Source organism: Zingiber officinale, chromosome 4A (genome assembly GCF_018446385.1).
Source record: "Zingiber officinale cultivar Zhangliang chromosome 4A, Zo_v1.1, whole genome shotgun sequence".
Lineage (NCBI taxonomy): Eukaryota > Viridiplantae > Streptophyta > Magnoliopsida > Zingiberales > Zingiberaceae > Zingiber > Zingiber officinale.
In genome coordinates, this window is record NC_055992.1 from 137982213 (window position 1) to 137995957 (window position 13745).

At 43.0% G+C, this 13745-nt stretch overlaps 1 protein-coding gene and 1 pseudogene across 1 annotated transcript; one reads left to right on the forward strand and one right to left on the reverse strand.

Moving 5' to 3' along the window:
* Positions 1-593: 593 nt before the first annotated feature.
* Positions 594-2596, forward strand: LOC121972835 (UDP-glucuronate:xylan alpha-glucuronosyltransferase 1-like). The gene is made up of 4 exons (XM_042524460.1): positions 594-623; positions 710-835; positions 905-1506; positions 1584-2596. Exons 1-4 carry the CDS (start codon positions 598-600, stop codon positions 2594-2596), a joined length of 1767 nt encoding a protein of 588 aa, XP_042380394.1. The 5' UTR covers positions 594-597.
* A 9098-nt stretch (positions 2597-11694) lies between these two features.
* LOC121971419 lies at positions 11695-13647 on the reverse strand (annotated as a pseudogene).
* Between the last annotated feature and the right edge of the window lie 98 nt (positions 13648-13745).

A 13745-nucleotide genomic window follows, 5' to 3' on the forward strand; every position in this document is an offset into this window, starting at 1 on the left:
TGCTCGTTCGGAAAGATATAAGACAAAGCATATTTTTCTTTGATGCTCCGATTGTATTGAGACTGTTTTTTTCTTATTAACTATTGCAAAATCCTTTTAAAGGAATGACAATGTTTTTAAGTTAACTATCGTGGCAAATTTGACTAAATTGTTTACATTGTTGAATTTATGAACCAATTCAGCATTTAATGTGCGTCTTAAAGAAATGTTTTCTGGAACTTAATTTGAATTTAGTTCTTTTTTAATGTTAATCAAAATCAAATTTGTCCTGTTTCAACCATTAAAAATGAAGTCACAAAGGACTTCTTACATTTGGCATGTTAGCATTTATAACTAAGTATTTCCGTTTCATTATCATTCGAACAAAAAATCCAAATGCATTCTTCTAAAATTATGTTTTTTTTATTGAATTGGGATAATCACTATGCAAGAATCTTGACAAAGGGTGAACATTCCAATGCTTAATTTGGATACTGAAATGCAATCAATGGCTCAAAGATCACCAACATCTAACAGAATTTAAGACAGGAATCAGACCTCTTCATCTCCCTCAATTTTTAGCAAGACTTTCCACTTTTGTTCAGCTGATCATTGATCATGAAAAAACTCGCAGCAGCAGATCAGTGAGTTCTTCCTTAATCCGATCAGTTTCGTAGCAGTAATCAACATGCAATTTTTGAAAAATAGATAAATAAATTCTTTTCATCAGCAAAAAGTTCGACAGATACAGATTCCTGAAGCTTGCACTGTTCATCGTCACTTGCTGCACTCTTCTCTCTCTTGTTTTATCGCCAGCGATCCAAGAAAGACCACCCTCCTCGAATTCTGCATCAAGGTGCAATTTTTATGCGACAGTTCGTCGACTGCAATCATTTTCTGATATTAACAAGTTTTTTGTTTTCAGGTTCAGATTTGGAAGAAGTTTAGATCGTCGATATGTGTCGCATTTGGAAGTCAACTGGGTTCGAGTATCTGATATGGTCGACGGCACGAATCTAAGGATTGGATTGCTGAATTTCAACTCCACTGAGGTGGGATTCTGGCGGCGGACTCTACCTGGAGCGGAGGTTTCTCTGGTTGTCCTGGAGTATGCTCCGGCGAGCATCGGCTGGGAGATTCTCTACCCGGAGTGGATCGACGAGGAGCGGGAATACGGAGAGCCGTCTTGCCCGTCGTTTCCATTGCCGCGGTCGGAGGAAGCGTCAAAATTCGATCTTGTCGCCGTCAAGCTGCCCTGCGACAGGTCCGGCGGTCAGTGGTCGCGGGACGTAGCGAGGTTGCACCTCCAGCTCGCTGCGGCGAGGGTCGCGGCGGACTCTGCTGGGGCTCGTGCCCGTGTGCTCATCTTCAGCGATTGCTTGCCGATTCCGAATCTCTTCGGATGCGGCGATCTCGTGGAACGGATAGGGAATCTTTGGCTTTATGAGGTTGGGACGGCGGCGCTGGAAGAGAAGCTCCGGCTTCCGGTCGGGTCCTGCGAGCTCGTCGTCCCTTTTGAAGCAGAAGGTGAGCGGTGATTCGATTTTAATATCTGCATGATGAGATCGCCGACGATGGTCAAGACTCTGTTTCTTTGCTTTCAGTGAGACCGTACACCGAGTTCCGACACCGGCGAGAAGCCTACGTGACCATACTCCACTCGTCGGAGCAATACGTTTGCGGAGCCATCGCCGCCGCGATAAGCATCCGGTTGTCAGGGTCGTCGCGCGACCTCGTCGCCCTCGTCGACGAGACGATCGGCGAGGAGTCCAGGCGCGGCCTCACTGGCGCCGGGTGGAAGGTCCGCAATATCCGTCGAATCCGTAACCCGAAGGCGAAGCGCGACGCCTACAACGAGTGGAACTACAGCAAGTTCCGGCTGTGGCAGCTCGCCGACGACTACGACAAGGTCGTCTTCCTCGACGCCGACCTCCTCGTCCTCCGCAACGTTGACTTCATGTTCTCTCTGCCGGAGCTCAGCGCCGTTGGCAACGACGCGACCCTATTCAACTCCGGCGTCATGGTGATTGAACCGTCGGAGTGCACGTTCCGGTTGCTGATGGATCACGTCGACGAGATCACGTCGTACAATGGAGGAGATCAAGGGTACTTGAACGAGATCTTCACGTGGTGGCACCGACTGCCGAAGAACGTCAATTACCTGAAGCACTTCGCCGGCGAGGAACAGAGGAGGGCGAAGAAGGAGAGGTTGTTCGCGGCAGAGCCGTCGGCGATCTACGTGGCGCACTACCTGGGGCTCAAACCCTGGCTGTGCTTCCGGGACTACGACTGCAACTGGAACGTGAAGAACTTCCGGGGGTTTGCCAGCGACGCAGCTCACGGGAAGTGGTGGAGGGTGCACGACGAGCTTCCGGCGAACCTAAGTCGGTTCTGCCTCCTTCCGACTAAGGCGAAGGCATCCCTAGAGTACAGTCGGCGGCAGGCGGAGGCGGAGGGGTTCGCTGATGGGCACTGGCGGAGGAACATCACCGATCCGAGGTTGGCAGTGTGCTCCGAGGCGTTCTGCAACTGGGAGAGCATGCTGGCGCACTGGGTGAAGAACAGTTCGCCGGCAGCCGGCGACCGGAACCGCACTGCGGCTCTGCAGAGCTCGTGAATTCAACTTCGGAATAAAAAAAAAATCGTTCATGTATTCAATTAGTTTTTGTCCAAACATTCGAACATTGAGTAAATCAAAAATGGCTGGACTCGATCAGCGAGCTAGATCAGCTCCATTCAAGACGAGTTCGAGTCAAACCGGCCGATCTAAAAGCGGCCTCCTGCAACTCCAATCTGACTTGACCTAAGATTCGACTAGTGGATACGAGAATGAGATCGTCCGTTCTGAATAAAAATTATAATTTGATGAGAACGGTGAATCCAAGAAAAGATCGTAATAATTTATGATTAAATCATAGTTATGATCCAATCATAAATACGGGTTGCATATCTTCTAGATAAAAAATAAAAAATAAAAAAAATTTGATCTGCAGATCTGTGCTCAGACGAGAATGCGGAGTGACACGGACATGCCATGAGGATGCGGTTGGACGCGAGAGAAGTGATGTGGTCTAAGAATGTGGATTGACGTGTGGTGCGGAGAATGCCCGATAAGGGCATCTGCTGAGAGCATTCACACTCATTAAAATACTTGGAGAGCTATTTATATCATGTTAAAAAAGTAAAAATTCTTCATATATCTTTTTATTATTAAAAAATTTCTCAATAACTCTTTCTTATTCTTTTATAGACCCACATTTTCTCACAAATTAAGAAATGATTCCATGAACATAGAGCCTGCATTTTAATGAGAGGGAGCTCCTTCCCTTAAGTCACCTCACAGTAGGAGCTCTCAAAGGGAGCGTGGATGCTCTAATATTTTAGAGAGGTTTATGTTCCACGATATTATTGTCATTTAATTCCGAGGAGGAGAGAAAAAAAATTTAAAAAAAAATTAAGTAATAAGAAACTAAAGATTACACAGAATAAAATAATAAAAAATAAATATAAATGAATTAGAGAAGTTGATATATTGTATAGTGAAAAATAGATATTTAAATTTAATAAAATAATTTTTTTATGTAAATTTTAAATTTTAAAGTTTTGATAAACAATATGATATGGATGTCGAATAGAACTATCGGTGTAATGTGACTGAAATGTTAATCGAGTTGTCATGACCTAGGATATGATGAACTATCTTCTATATTGATCAAGTCATTAGAAGGTCTCTGGTCAACGCTACATACAGACAGCAACCAGATTATCATGCTTGACACCCCGATACTCGAGGCAAATCCCACGAATATATAAGAAACATGATAATAGTATAATAATGAAATGAATAAAGAATGAGTACGGTGATGTACCCTGACCCAAGGAGGCACCCTCTAGTAGACCAATGAGTTGGTCATAAGCCTGATCGAGTCGTCATAACCTGAAAAAGTAGGTGAATGTGAGTCGGATGAGGAGTTGGGTCTGAAGGTGATGACATGGAGTCGAATGTGGCATGGATTTAGAAGGCGGCACGCAGTCGGAATGTCACGCCCCGGGGGAGTCCCTGTTCGAAGAAATTTCGGCAGCATCTCCTCTGTACATGTGACAATCTGAAACTTTTCTACATCCATAGTCATATACGACTAACACGGCCGGAACATATGTATATAACAACAAATAAATAAGCAAACAATCGCACCATCCACACAGTTAAATAGTGAACTAAAATAAATGATAAGTAAACATCTCAAATCATCCTACTCAACTACACTCATAAAACACAAAAACCGATATCCTATTTCAACAACACTCATAAAGCACAAAAACTCAACGACGCAAATAAAATCAACTTACCTCTTTTGTTGTCCAGGTAGGCATGTAGAATATCATATCGAATAAAAATTCATCGACAAGTAAAAATCCATACAAGATCCAAAGTATCAAAACAGAACAAGTCTAAACATAGTCTAATAAAGAAAAACCAAACAACCAACAAACACCCTCGTGGACTGCAGGGGACTAGCGACTGGAACTCTCCGGACAGCATCAACCTGAAAATAGCAACGGAGGAGGGTGTGAGTTCAACACTCAGCGGGTAACAACTAATATGCATAATAAAGAAAATAACAACCAGCACTAATCATGCGTACAGTCTCCTGATACAAGAAGGGTAAATGCAACTGAAATAAGTAGGAGAAAACTGTACTAACCAGGACCAGGGTATAAGTATAACATGGTCGTCAGACCGAGAGGTATCAAAATCCTGTATGCATGTCAAACATATGCATACATCCAAATGCAACATATAAGTGTAGCAAACACAATCAAGAAATGCATAAATGCATATGATGCCAATTATGGGTCCTGGTCACCCCTGACGCCAGTCAGCCATCTCACACACGATGGTGAGACCGAGTGGGTAGGGCTGTGACAACCGTACACTCTGATATCACTACTCCTGATGAGTGACCGAGTGGACGGGATGCTGTCGGAGTACACCTATCCTCCTACCCCAAATCATAATGGGGGAGCTCAATGCTCTCATCTCCCGGTACACAATGACGGGGAGGGATCTCGGCGTGCTACCACGCTGCAGTACACTACCCATGAGCGTCCCAACGGAGCACCACCGAGCAAACTGACGTGCTACCACGCTGCGTCACGCTACCCATGAGCGGACCAGCGGAGCACCGACAGAGATGAAATTGGCGATGTGCTCAACAATAATGGAGCAGACTATCGCGTAGCATGCAATCATGCGAGTGGTGCATGACACTAAGCATGACAAAATCTTGAGCAGCATAGCAATATCCATATAGACGACTTGGAAAGAAAAATGACCAAGAGGCCTTTTAAGTCTAAGGGGTATAAAGCCAAAGAAGTATTGAAATTGGTTCATTCTGATTTGTGTGGATCTATGACTATCCAGGAAAGTGGTGGTTTCGAATATTTCGTCTCTTTTATAGACGACTATTCGAGATACAGGTATATTTACTTGATGCGCCGCAAGTCTAAGTGCTTTGATAAGTTCAAAGAATACAAGACTGATGTGGAGAAACGTCAAAGTAAAAGTATCAAGATACTACGGTAAGATCATAGTGGTGAGTACCTCTTATGAGAGTTTAGGAGTTACTTATTAGAAGAAGAGATTCAATCCCAACTAACTGCACCTGGTACACCCTAACATAATAGTGTAGTAGAAAGAAGGTATAGGACTCTTATAGAAATGATTAGATCGATGATGAGTTACCAAAATCATTTTGAGAATATACTCTGCAAACAGAAGTGAACATAGTATCTTCTAAGTCAGAACTCTCTACTCACATAGAATTGCAGAATAGGCGTAAGCCTAATTTGAAGCATATTCGGATTCTGGATAGTCCGGCACATGTGCTGAAGGGAGACACTGATAAGATGGACAGAAGTTCACTTGTTTATGGGTTATCCTAGAAAAACGAAAGAAGGTTTATAGTCCTAAAAATCAAAAGGTCACGGTTAGCACCAATGTCTGATTTTTAGAAGAAGACTATAAAATGAACCACAAGCCCATAAGTAAATTTGTTCTTAAAGAAATAATAAAGGACACGTCTAATCTAGTACCAACTGTACAAGATGAAATATCACAAGAAACTGCAACACGTATCACAAATGATACACAATTACAGACAGTGTCTCATCGTAGTGGAAGGGTTGTTAGGCAACATGAAAGATTCATGTTTTGGGAAAGTCTTTGGACTTGATCCCTAGCGAACATGAACCTGATCGCCGGGCATATGACGAAGCGTTCCAAGATAAGGATGCAATATCTTGGCAAAGAGCAATGAATACAGAATTAGTATATATGCATTCTAATAAAGTCTGGGAGCTTGTAGAACCACCAGATGGTGTAAAAGTCATTGGGTGTTAAAAGGTCTATAATAGAAAAAGAGGGATAGACGGGAAGGTGGAAACTTTCAAAACAAGGCTTGCTGAAAAAGAAAATTTTTTTACCGGTAGTCATGCTTAAGTCTATCAGGATTCTTTTATCTATTGCTGCTCATATAGACTATGAGATTTAGCAAGTGGATGTTAAGACAGTTTTCCTTAATAGAAGTTTTTAAGAAAACAGCCATATAAAGCAACCAGAAATGTTCATTGCAAAGGGCAAAGAGCATCTTATGTGCAAGCTTAATCAGTCTATGGACTGAAGTAAAGCTTCAAGGTCTGGGGACATCCAGTTTAATCCAGTCATATGGATTTATTCAGTGTTCGGATGAGTCTTGTGTATATAAGAAGTGTGACGGAAGTGTGGTGGTATTTCTTGTACTATACGTAGATAACATTTTTGATAGTTGGAAACAATATCAAAGTATTGTCGGAAGTAAGGGTATGGTTGTTCAAGCAATTTGATATGAAGGACTTGGGAGAATGCACACATATTCTCGGGATCAAAGAGGATCGCAAGAAAAGAATGTTGTGCTTATCTCAAGCTTCATATAACGAGCTTGTTTTAGCATGCAAGACTCCAAGAAAGGTTTTATACCTTTTAGATATGGAGTAACTTTATCTAAAGAGATGTCTCCAAAGATATCAAAGAAGATGTATGCTATGTTGTGCACGAGACCGAATATCTATTTTGCCCAGGGCATACTTAGCAGATATCAAAGTAACCCAGGACCGGGACACTAAACTGCCGTAAAACATATATTAAAGTACCTTAGAGGAACTAGATATTATATGTTAGTTTACTAGGCAGATGATTTGATCCCTGTGAGTTACACGGATTTTGACTTCAATCAGATAGGGACAATAGTAAGACAACCTCGGGGTTTTTGTGTTTACTTTAGGAGGTGAAGCCATATCTATGGAGGAGTGTTAAGCATAGGTGCTTTTCCAGACTCCACCATAGAAGCTGAGTATGTGGCAGCTTCTGAGGCAGCCACAGAAGTTATATGGCTTAGAAACTTCATGATGGACTTAAACATGATTTCTGGTTTGTCCAAAATTATTACAATTTTTGTAATAATAGTGGTGCAGTAGCAAACTCGAAGGAACCATAAGTCCATAAGACAAGTAAACACAATAGAGCGCAAGTACCACCCAATACGAGACATCGTATAACGAGGAGAAGTTTGTCGCCTAAATTGCATCAGATGATAGCCTGAGAGATCCTTTCACTAAGGCCCTTAAGGTAAGAGCTTTTGATGGACATGTTGAAGGGTTGGGAATCTGATGTATGGCAGCAGATATGACAGCTTAGTCTTTTAGTATAAGTGGGAAATTGTTAGAGTGTATACTAAAAGCCTAGCTTTTGTAAACATTTATTTTTGAAATAAAAGAATCACATTGGTCAAATGTCTACATTTATTTGTTAAGTGTAGTTGTTCAATTAATTTATATTGTAGATAACATTGTGTGTGGTGTCACACACAGAAGATCATGTTATCAGTTCTTTATAAATTATAAACAGTTGCTCACGACTAAGATGGAAAGGAACAAGCCATTGAAATAATCATAGTGTAATTAGATATTAGTTTATCTTGACTAATAAATTACACTAGTACACTCTAAGTGTATTGAGTATGACCATTTTAGGTAAGTTCTTTTTATACTGACTTAATAAAAGAACTAAACCTTAGTTATTATGGAAGTGTGCTCTTAATCCTAATATAATAACAAGCATATATATTTAGTATTTATTTCTTTAACTTATCAAAGGGCGAGATTTAGCTCGATAAATCAATAGACTCGATAAGTTGGGAAATGATATTACTTATAATGTGTGTTGTTGATTATAGAAGGAAACTGTGTCATAGTCATCTAGGTTGAGAATGTCCCCAAGAGGAGCTCATAAGGATTGTCATGTTAAACTTTGCAGGTGGACTTAGTTTGACTTGACAATGAAGTTAAGTGGTACTACTCTTAGACTAAGACATTAATTAAAATGAGTTGTCAGTAACTCAATTAATTAGTGGACATTCGATATCTCAAACACAGGGAGACTAATACACGCATGATAAGAAGGAGCCCATAATGTAATTTGGGATTGGTGCGGTAGTCAATAATAACTCTCTAGTGGAATGAATTATTATTGATGAACTTGAGTTATGTGTTCGGGGCGAACATGGGATACTCAAGCTCGTCGGAAGGCCAAACCCAATTTCTCCTCTAGGTCCCTGTCGTAGCCTCATTAAAGCCTCAAGTCCATCCAAATAAAAGGCCATCTTGGTGTCCAAGAAGGGGGCCGACCCAAGACTTGGTGACCAAGCCAAGGGCCGACCACCATCTCCTCAAGAGGGTCGGCCCTATGCTTGGTGCCCAAGCAAAGGAGGGGCTGGCCATTATATTTCAAATTAGGAGGGGTGTTTTGAATTTAAAATCTTCTCTTTGTAGATAACTACAAGTTTAAAAGAAGGATTTTAAATTTATAAAACTTTCTTTATTTGAATTAGGTCACATGGTTTAAAAGAAAGTTTAAAAGTTTTAAAACTTCCCTTTTTTAACTATCCTCATGGTTGTTGGAAAAAAGGAAGGGAGTTTTAAATTTGAAACTTTCTATTTTTTTTAACTATGTTAAAAAAGGAAATTTTAGAAGAGAAGTTTTAAATTTTAAAACTTGGTTTTAATTTTTAAAACTTTCTTTTTTTAACATCCACATTAAGAAATTAAAAGAGAGCTTGTAAAATTTTATAAGAACTTTCCTTTTTTACTTATAAAATTTTTACAAAGTTTTTATTCCTCTTTAAGTGGCCGGCCACCCTTGCTTGGTGCCCAAGCAAGGAGCCGACCAATCAATTAACCAATCAAAGATTGATGATTGAATCAATCAAGAGGAAAGAAAAGGAAAAATAAAAAGGGAAAAGGAAAAACAAGAGGATGATTTAATTTTTGTAAAAAGTTTTTCCTTATTTGCCTTGGACAAATAATATAAAAGAATGTGAGGAGAGGCCTCATGAAGCTACCTAATCTATGCTATTATTTTCTCTCTTCTCTCTAGTCTTCTCCTAAGGGTCTGCCCTTGCTTCTCTTCATGCTAGGGTCGGCCACTTCTTGTGGTTGTTTTGTATGGCCGAATACAAAGAGAAGGAGAAGAAAAGGAGAAGTAGGGATTGCATCTATTCTTATTCTATTGCTTGCGCTCCCTCTTGTGGCCGGTCCTCTTCCCTTTTCTTTTCCCCTTGCTCTCTTTGTTCCTTGGTGGTGGTGGTGGACGGATTTTAGAGGAGGAAGAAGGCTTTGGGTGGCGTTCATCTTGGAGGATCGTTGCCCACACGACGTCCAAGGCGAGACGAGGAATACGACAGAAGATCTCGAGGTTATTAGCATACAAAGAAAATGTATAACTAGTAATTGTTTTCCGCATCATGCTAGTTATTTTTCTTTGTAAGAATTCCAAACACAAGAGACATTAGATTCTAGTTTTTCGAATTTGTAATTCGAGTTGTGTTTTTTTTTGTTTTTCGAATTTGTGATTCGATTATTCTTTTCGGTTAAACCTAATGTTATTTTAGGAAATTAAATATTAAATTTTTATTAAAGGCTTTGTCGAGGCAGTGGTGGATGATCTCATACCCAAGAAGGCCTAGTGTCTCGCCATGTTTGACCTGGGAGCTGATTTTAGAAATAAATATTTAATTAACTTTATAACATAGGTTGATTTGGATCAATAGTGTTAAGTTTCACTTGCGATCCAAATCTAAACCATTAATAACAAATAAGTTAAATTTGGAATCAATAATATTAAGTTCCGTTTGTGATTCATAATTTAACTTCTAAAGAACACAATAGGTTGTTTAGGAAAAGTTCGACACTTGTACAAAATTTTTGTACAATGGAATCGGTACGATCTTCCTAGGACCAACCAACAATCTGACCCACCAAGTCTTCCTGCTAGAATCACACATTCGGACTTTCTCCCGCCGAGAATCAAATAAACTGGACTTTCTGCTTGGTATAAGGTCCTCTTGACCTATCAAGTTAGTCAAACTTGCACACTAGATAACAAGGTTAGATCAATAATATATCTAACTTTAATCCATTTGTTATTCATTAAAACTCAAGTTTGATCATTTATGTCAAATGCACCAACAAGATCATCTGGATCCACGAAAAGAAATGGTTCAAGAATGGGAAGGAAAAGAAGAAAGAAGTTGCTACTATGAGACAGAGCCCAATCAAGAAGAAAGGAAAGAAGACTGAAGTGAAACCTAAAGACAAGTTGACTTTCTTTAACTACTACAGGAAGAGTCATTTCGCTCGGGAGTGCATTGAACCGAAAAAGGTAAATTCAAATGTGTCTTCTTTTCTTGGGCATTTTGTTCCTAGTGAAGTGTTGTTAGTTGATTCTTATCTTTTGTGGATCATAGATTCTGGATAAACTAACCATGTAGCTTGGGAGCGAGTTACATTTGTAGAGTACCATCAGGTACGAGCTAACAACAAATAGATCTATGTGAAAAACAATGCAAGAGCGAAGTTAAAGGAGTCGACACTTGCAAACTCAACGTCCGTGGTGGTAGTATTTTGTTTCTACATGATGTCATGTATGCTCCTGAAATGTGAGAGAATCTTATTTCCATTACATGTCTTCTGAATTTAGAGTATTGTATTGATTTTTATAACTTGTGTGTTGAATTTAAGATTGACTCAATGTCAATCGGATATGATTTTTTAACAGATGATTTTACAATTTATGATATAGAACTAGATATCAATTGTCTTATTGAGGATTGTCAATTGTACTCTTTGAATGTCGCCACAACTAGGTATGATTTAATTGTTTTGTAAAATTCTATTATAATTCCTACGGTAGTCTCTTGTTAAGTGTCGCTCTCACGCACATTAAAAGGGATAGCATAAACTTTTTTTTTGAATTTTTTTAAAAGTATAAATTGATTCCAAGATTTTAGGACCATTTATAAACAAAAGTATAAACCAATCTTAAAAGTTTAGGACCAATTTATAAAAAAAATATTATAAATTTCACCCGTGTAGTGAAGATGAGATTATAGTATAAATCCCATAGCATAAACCTCCAATCCCTAAGACTATCCCACTCTTCCAAGCTGGCGTAAAAGTATTGCCCCATCCCTTTTTCAAACTCATATAAAAAGGTGCCCGTGTAGGCAAGTCGAGGTACACGTACGAGACAATCTGACTAGTTTAATTATTTTTCGTCATCTTCTCTCTTTGATCCCCGTAGGAGTCAACTGTCAACCCATTCTCAAAAGATCCCAACCGGATCAAACTCAATTCACTGGATTTGCTATTGTCTTTTCTCAAATTCCAGTCTTAATGTCATACAGCAGAGAGGGAGGTATCCATCGATTCCCCTGTATAAAGTTCTCCACGGAGTAAGCTCCCAAGTGCTCCGCCGGAATCCGGCTGCTCCAGGCCACTCTCCCGGTCGCATTTGCCCCCTCGCCGGAGTTCCCGAACTCACCGTAGTACAGCGTCGCCAGCGCGAAGTCGCCGTCCCACGGCAACCACCCCTCCGGCCTCACGACCTCCGACAGTTGGCAGTTCAGGAACACTGTCCGCGAGTACTCCTTCCACGGCCGCCCGAGGTACACTCTGTGGACCGCCGGCTTGGACCTGAAGAACGCGAGGTAGTCGTCGCTGCCGGTCACGGAGCAGCGGTCGAAGACGAAGCCGGTGGGCTGAGCCGGGTCGGTCCGGCCGTGGGCGGTCACGGTGTCGGACTCGCCCTTCTCGGGGTTGAGCTGGCGCGGGAGGACCAGCAGGAGGCAGCCGCGGAAGACGGCGGCGGAGTTGCCGAAGACGAAGTCGACGGTGCCGGCGATGCGGCAGCGAGTGTAGAACTGGCGGAGGGAGTGCGCGTAGAGCGTGTCCTGGTGGCCGAGGAACTCGACGGAGTCAAGGACCGAGAGGTCGCTGTCGGACCGGAAGGCTACCGCCTGGTGCGCATCCGGCCCCGCCGTGTTATCGAAGGTCAAATCCCGCGCCATGAACCCGTCGCCGGCGACGCCTGTCACGAAAACAGAGGAGCAAACACATTAATTAATTAACCAATAAGAACAAAGTCGAATCTGATGAAACAAAGCCCGTGATCGACGCAATAATCGAAGTAGAAAAGGTCAAAGAAATGAGACGATCGTTTTGTCGTTTAACGTCACGAGCGGTACATGACCAAAGCATGTGACGTAGCTCACCGACGGTGGCGGTGTTGTAGGTGGAGATGCCGGGGACGCCGGCGTTCAGGGAGCCGGTGATGATCGTCTTCCCCATGCCGTCGCCGATAATTGCTAGATTTGGCTTTTGCAGCGGCACCCGCACCGTCTCCTCGTAAATCCCCTGTCTTATGTAGATCACGTGCCGCCGCGGGGATTGTGATGGCGCGGCGTCCACCGCCGCTTGCACTGTCGTGAACTGGCACCCGCCACCATCCTTGCAGACAGTCGCGTCTGGAGACCATTCTTCGGAGGCGGCGGTGGCGACGACGCGTTCTGAAGCTTTGCCGGTTGGGACGTCCGGCGGCCAGTAACCGTCCCGCTCCGTCTGCGGCGGGGCCCACAGGGACATGTTGCTGCCGTAGCGCTGCAGGGCGGCGACCATGGAGGCAGCGCTGCCGGTGAGGTTGGCGAGGGCGTAGAGGTACGCCATCGCGTCGGCTACCTGCTGCGTGCCGTTGACGTACTTGTAGGCCGACCAGCAGTCGTACTGGTAGAGCTCCGCGGCGCCAGCGAACAGGCGCGCGCCGGCGAGATCGCCGGAAGAAAGTGCCTTAGAGGCGGTGGAGAGGCGGTAGTCGGCGAGGGAGAGGAATTCGAGGCAGTTGCGGGCGGCGTTGGTGCGGTTAACGTTGGCGGCAGAGGCCTCGAGAATGGCCCTGGCATTGGCGCAGGCGACCTGAAGGCCGCGCGCGGAGGCGGAAACGGCCGCCAGGGAGAGGTCAACGGCGGAGGGGTTGGGGGGGGAGGGAGTGGGGCGAAGAGGAGAGGGCGGAGACGCAGAGCTGCCGGAATCGGGAGGCGGCGCAGGCCTGCTCGATGGCGCCGGAGGCGGAGACAGTAGTGGAGGGATCTGCTCTAGGGCCGGGGAGGACGTTCGAGACTCGTCGGTCAGAAGGGGAACGGTGGGCGGCGGCGGAAAGGAGCAGGATGAGGACGGAGAACACGAGGAGCAGGAGGAGAGCGGAAGCCATGGCGAAGGCAATAGTGGGATTCGATCTTTCTATACGCTATTAATTTTGAAATCATATTTAATATTTAAAATAATATTTTAATATTTAAGTTTGAAGAAATCGATCAAAATAAAAACGGGCCAAATCA

Bases quoted from the DNA above. Each gene is read 5' to 3' on its own strand.
- LOC121972835 (XM_042524460.1), top strand. From the start codon at position 598: ATGAAAAAACTCGCAGCAGCAGATCA. The intron at 624-709 runs GTGAGTTCTTCC...TCTTTTCATCAG, and splicing joins AAACTCGCAGCAGCAGATCA to CAAAAAGTTCGACAGATACA. The intron at 836-904 runs GTGCAATTTTTA...TTTTGTTTTCAG, and splicing joins TCCTCGAATTCTGCATCAAG to GTTCAGATTTGGAAGAAGTT.